The following is a 5,236-nucleotide window of genomic DNA, read 5'->3' on the forward strand; positions in this document are numbered from 1 at the left end:
TTCTGCTTCGGTAATATCATCAGAATCTGAACCTACATTATTGGGCTTTAACAAATCTTCATGATCTAATAGTCTTATAGGATATCCGTTCATGTTTTTTAATTTATCAGGATATTCAATAAGATTAACATCATTAATATTGTGATAGATCAATCGAGAATAAAATGGATTGTAATGTAGACTGGTTAAGGTATTATTTTCTTGAACAACAGTAAAAACAAAATCCAACAAATTTCTGCTCCAAGCATGTTCAGATGCTTTTAGTAAGTCTATATTACCTCCTTCTTCAAAAATGATGAACTTAAATTTCCCAACGTTATCAAATTGCTCTAATTGAGTTAAAACGTCTAAAACATCTTTAAAATGGTTCATACAAGACACGAACAACACTGTTAAGGTTCTTTTAGTATCTTTAGTAATATTTTCCAGGTTGTTATAACTGAATATGTATTTAGCACACTTGTAATTCTGTATAAATAAATTTACAAATTCCATATAATCCGTATTTTTAAAGGGAATAATGAAATTGCAGAGTATAAACTTTGAACTTGTTTTTATAGTATGTTCTTGTATTTGATGAACTAATTCGGACTCATCTGCTAGTAGTTTTGATGAAGATTCTGATAATAAAATTAAAAAAAAGCTGTACAATGTGACATTTTTCAGAAGCATGATACACAACTGAAAAATATAAATTTTAGTTGTAAAATTTGTATTACTTTTTTGCACGAAATAGAATAAACATCATTATTACAAAAGCGTTTTTAATGACATATTTACATTAGATATCACATCACAAAACAACTTTATAGGACAAAACTTCGTGCGTTAACGACAGGCTGTTTGTTCTCTGGGGATTCATTTTTAGTGTAGTTGATTTCTTTCTCTGCTCCAGAAATAGTCTCTTTGTTGGTTTCAGTAGGCGCGCACATCACATTGTCGATTAATCCGAATTTTTTCGCTTCTTCCGGCGTCATAAAGTTATCTCTCTCCAAGCTGATTTCGACTTTTTCTAAAGGCATGTTGGTATGTTTTTCGTAGAGCTTGTTGATTTGTTGTTTGATTTTTAGGATCTCTTCTGCTTGAATTTTTATGTCGGTTGCTTGGCCGGTCACACCACCAGATGGCTGATGAATCATTATGCGAGCATTGGGAAGAGAGTTTCTCATTCCTGGAACAAAATAAATATGTAAGATTTAAAAAAAATATTGTAATGCCTTCATATAATTAATATTTTTTTAGAGGTATTGTATTGTATTCATTTTTATTTCGATTTTTTCCAAATAATTTCTGAACTACAACTACCTCTGACTACTTCTCTGACCTCTGAGTATTTAATACTCATTTCCAACTACAGCCTATTGCTGCCTTCCCGTTACCCTACGCCACACATCTCTATTTAGAGCGTCATCAGCTTCTAGGTTACGAGCTTCCATTGCTTCCGTAACCGTTCCGTTCCAGGATTTTCTAGGTCTACCTCTCTTTCTTCTGCCCTGGGGAGCCCATTGAAAAACTCTTTTTGACTACCTGCTCTCCGGCATACGCAGAACATGTCCAAACCACTTTAAGCTGGATTTTTCGATTCGATCTAGTACTGTTTCCTCCGATGCATTCATGATACGCCTGACCTCGATGTTTGTTTTGTTTCCATCCCAGGTATACCTGCGCTTCTTCTAAGGTAGTCCATTTCAACAACTAGGATTTCGCGCTTCGCGTTTGCACTCAGAGTCCATAGCTCTGAACCATAGCAAAGAATTGACTCCACCAATGTTCGTTCAAGTCTCTTTTTAGTAAAACTAAACCTCTTTTTAGTTGTTGCAGACAAGTTTCGTTCCCACCAGAGGCTATTAAGCCATCCAATAACTTGTTTGCACTTCTGAATTCGGGTTTGTATTTCTTCCTTGCCCAAACCCTCGTTGTTGATAGTAGCACCCAGGTATTTAAATTTGTCTACTTGTTGAATCTGGACGTTATCATTAATGAAGATTTCAAAACAAGCGTTGGAATTGACAGCTAAGTATTCCGTCTTTTTTAGACTAACCTGAAGTCCCCATTTGTTGTATTCTTGATAAAGCCTCTTAGTCATGAACTCCAGATCGTATGAGTCCTGCGCAATCACAACCTGATCGTATGCAAAGCTCAGGGTAAATAGTGTGTTGTCCCCAATGGGTATTCCATACCTTGATATTTCGTCTTCCATTCCCTAAGGGCTAATTCGACGTAAGCGTTGAAGATCAGAGGAGATAAGCTGCATCCTTGTCGCAACCCTTTTGTGGTGTTAATTGGATTAGATAGCCTGTGTCCTATCTTAACGTACGATTCATTTTCTTTATATAGCTATTTTATTATCTTAAGCAAAGGTCTATCTACTTCTAAGATATTCAATACTTCCCATATCTTGCTGCGGGGAATAGAGTCGTACGCTTTCTCCAAATCAATAAATGCTAGATGGACTTCTTGATCTACTGCTATCTTTTTTTCCATCACCTGCTGCAGGACAAAAAGGTTATTTGTGCAAGATTTCCCCGGTGTGAATCCGCTTTGGTCTTCCGAGATTTTGTCACCAATACTGTCCCTGAGCCTACCCTGTAACACCTTTCCAAAAAGTCTGTTGACCGAACTGTTAATGCTTAGGCCTCTATAACAAGTGGGGTCGTTACGATTTCCCTTTTTAAAGATGGACACTATGTGAGCCACTCGCCATTCTCGGGGTAGTTTACTTTGCAGGCAGCATTGGTTAAATAGCTCTGCCAGACGCCAGCGTAGTCTTTGGGTTCCACACTTTAACAATTCGGCTACAATATTACCAGGACCTGGTGACCGTCCATTTTTCATTTTTTTGAGACTTAGATGTACTTCTCTTCGCTGATCGTTAAAGTGCCCGCAAGGTTGTCTTCCTCTTCTGCAGATTGGAATTCTGGTCGGTTTTCTGTTAGTAATTCTGCATAGTAGTTGCGCCATTTTTCTATATCAATTTTATTCAAGAGCTTGTCCGTTTGATTGGTTTTCATTTGTCGGATTGTTCGCAAGACCTCAGTACTCCGTGCGCCCCCTAGTAGACTTTCCACTTGCTGACATCTTCTTTCCCACATATCCGTTTTTCCTACCTTAATAGCGGCTCGTACCTCTCTGTTTTTTTTCTTGTAATGACCCCAGTTAGTCTCTGTTCTGTCTGAGAGCCATTTTTGATAGAATTTTTGTTTGTCATTGATTAAGGTCTTTATGCTGTCAGTTATCCAAGCTGGTTCATCTTTTTTTTTCTGCATGTTCTGTTCACCTAAAACTTCGAGAGCTACTTTTTTAATTAGGGTTTTTAGGTTGGTATACTCTAGTTCTACATCGTTACAGGCTTTCACTTCCTGTACCCCTACATACCCACAACTACCTCTACCCCTACATAAATTTTAGTAGAAATATAAACTTCACCGACAACTGAATATTTTTACAAAATCTTAAAAGTAAAAAAGATATTTGCTCACCTTTTGTGCCCGCAGCCAACAGCAAAGACGCCATACTACAACACTGCCCCACACACCAAGTCGATACGGGAGGCAACACGTACTGCATAGTGTCGTAAATCCCAAGGCCCGACGTTATAACTCCTCCAGGCGAATTGATATACATATGAATAGGCTTAGTGGCCGATTCCGATTGCAGGTAGAGCAGCTGAGCGATCGTAACCGAACTTGTCACGTCGTTTATCGGGCCCATGAGGCAAATAATTCGCTCTTTCAGCAGTCTGGAGTAGATGTCGAAGGCCCTCTCGCCTTTGCCAGACTGTTCGATGACGATGGGCACGTGATGGAACGGTAAATTGATCATGGAAAAGGATTTGGATACGTTGCTGAGCGGAAAATTAGGAGGGACTACTTTAAACATTTTTCTGTACTGTTGATTTGGTGTCTTGACGGGGACAATTGACAGTGACGCGAAAATGTTAACCTGAATTTTGAAAATGCTACACCATAGATAAAAGAAAATAATCTTCTATTAAGGTAGATATGAAACTTAATAGTAAAATTTTGGGTCAAAGCGCCCCTCCGTGTTCTTAGTAGAGACTACGTTTAACCCAGCGCCTTCGCCTTTTCTGCTGTAAATATTTTTTATGTTTATATTTGATTTCAAAGGATTTAGTTTTAAAGTTACACTGATATATTAGTATATCAAAGTAACTTTAATAAAACATAAGAATATATATATTTTACAGTTTATTAAATATAAATTTTGACTACAAGGTAAAAAGTAAATCACAATATTTGGCAAAACTTATAAGTATACCATTTTTACAGTTAATAAATAATAAAACTATTTCTGACTATGATATTTAAAATTTAGATAGATAAGAATATTAAAAAACATACCGGTATATGCAGACGTAGGCCGAAATTCAATAAAAACCAAAATTTTTCCTGCGAAAATCGGGCTTTTTTCACAGAAAAGGTATTTTTTGATGTATCAACAATCATTGTCAAGTTGACAATATACAGGGTTTTTTCTAATTAGTCTAAAAAATTGTGGTGTGATTCCTCATGTCTTCTTAAAACAATTTTTATATAACCATTGGGTCTAAAGTACTTCCTTTCTGATCTACATGGTGTTAAAAATTTTAAAAAAAATCGATATTTTGCTTAACATAAATGGTACACTACTGCTTTTTTAAAAAACATATATTTTTTTCTTGACTGACCATCCTTTTTCAACAAAATTGATCTTTTGAGTTTTTCTTGTTCATCAAACGGTTGCCGAGAAAAAAATAAATATACTTATTAGAGCCCGCCTTAAGCCGTTTTTCTAACGATTTTTTTATTTTTTAGATTAATTAAGAAACACCCTGTATATGCATATCTGAGCAACCAAATAAACTAGTAACCTCTAAAAATTATTTTTCCTACCACTAGCGACATACCGTGTTTTTAGTGAGTACTAAATTATTTTATCAAAATTTCACCATATAAGTTTCCAGGCAATGATGCTACACTCACATCATATACAGGGTGATCCGAACTGTATTCCGGAAACTTCCTGCAGATAAAAATTAGTAGAAAAGTTTGTATAAAGGTATGTCCTAAAATCAATCCAAAACCAATACGGGAACAGGGATCGGAGTGTTTGGGCCGAGAGCTAAATACTCCGAACCAATGGGCACTTACCCTAGTATCCTACAGGCAGAAATCTACGCTGTCGAAGATGCGTACAACTTATCTTAGATAGGATCTATCGGAAACAAGAAATAGCC

The 5,236-nt window shown here is 36.3% G+C and overlaps 1 protein-coding gene across 1 annotated transcript; it reads right to left on the minus strand.

The window, feature by feature from the left end:
• Positions 1-747: 747 nt before the first annotated feature.
• On the minus strand, positions 748-3,925 carry LOC115887590 (ATP-dependent Clp protease proteolytic subunit-like). Its single transcript, XM_030907063.1, has 2 exons — positions 3,480-3,925; positions 748-1,171 (listed from the first exon to the last, which is right to left on the minus strand). Exons 1-2 carry the CDS (start codon positions 3,877-3,879, stop codon positions 807-809), a joined length of 765 nt encoding a protein of 254 aa, XP_030762923.1. The 5' UTR covers positions 3,880-3,925; the 3' UTR covers positions 748-806.
• Positions 3,926-5,236: the final 1,311 nt, after the last annotated feature.

The sequence above is a fragment of the Sitophilus oryzae genome, unplaced genomic scaffold, assembly GCF_002938485.1.
Source record: "Sitophilus oryzae breed Bouriz unplaced genomic scaffold, Soryzae_2.0 scaffold_1165_pilon_pilon, whole genome shotgun sequence".
Taxonomy (NCBI): Eukaryota; Metazoa; Arthropoda; class Insecta; order Coleoptera; family Curculionidae; genus Sitophilus; species Sitophilus oryzae.

Coding starts and splice junctions, on each gene's coding strand:
- LOC115887590 (XM_030907063.1), bottom strand. CDS start 3,879: ATGTTTAAAGTAGTCCCTCCTAATTTTCCGCTCAGCAACGTATCCAAA. Junction 1,172..3,479: donor GTTGGCTGCGGGCACAAAAG/GTGAGCAAATAT, acceptor ATTTTGTTCCAG/GAATGAGAAACTCTCTTCCC.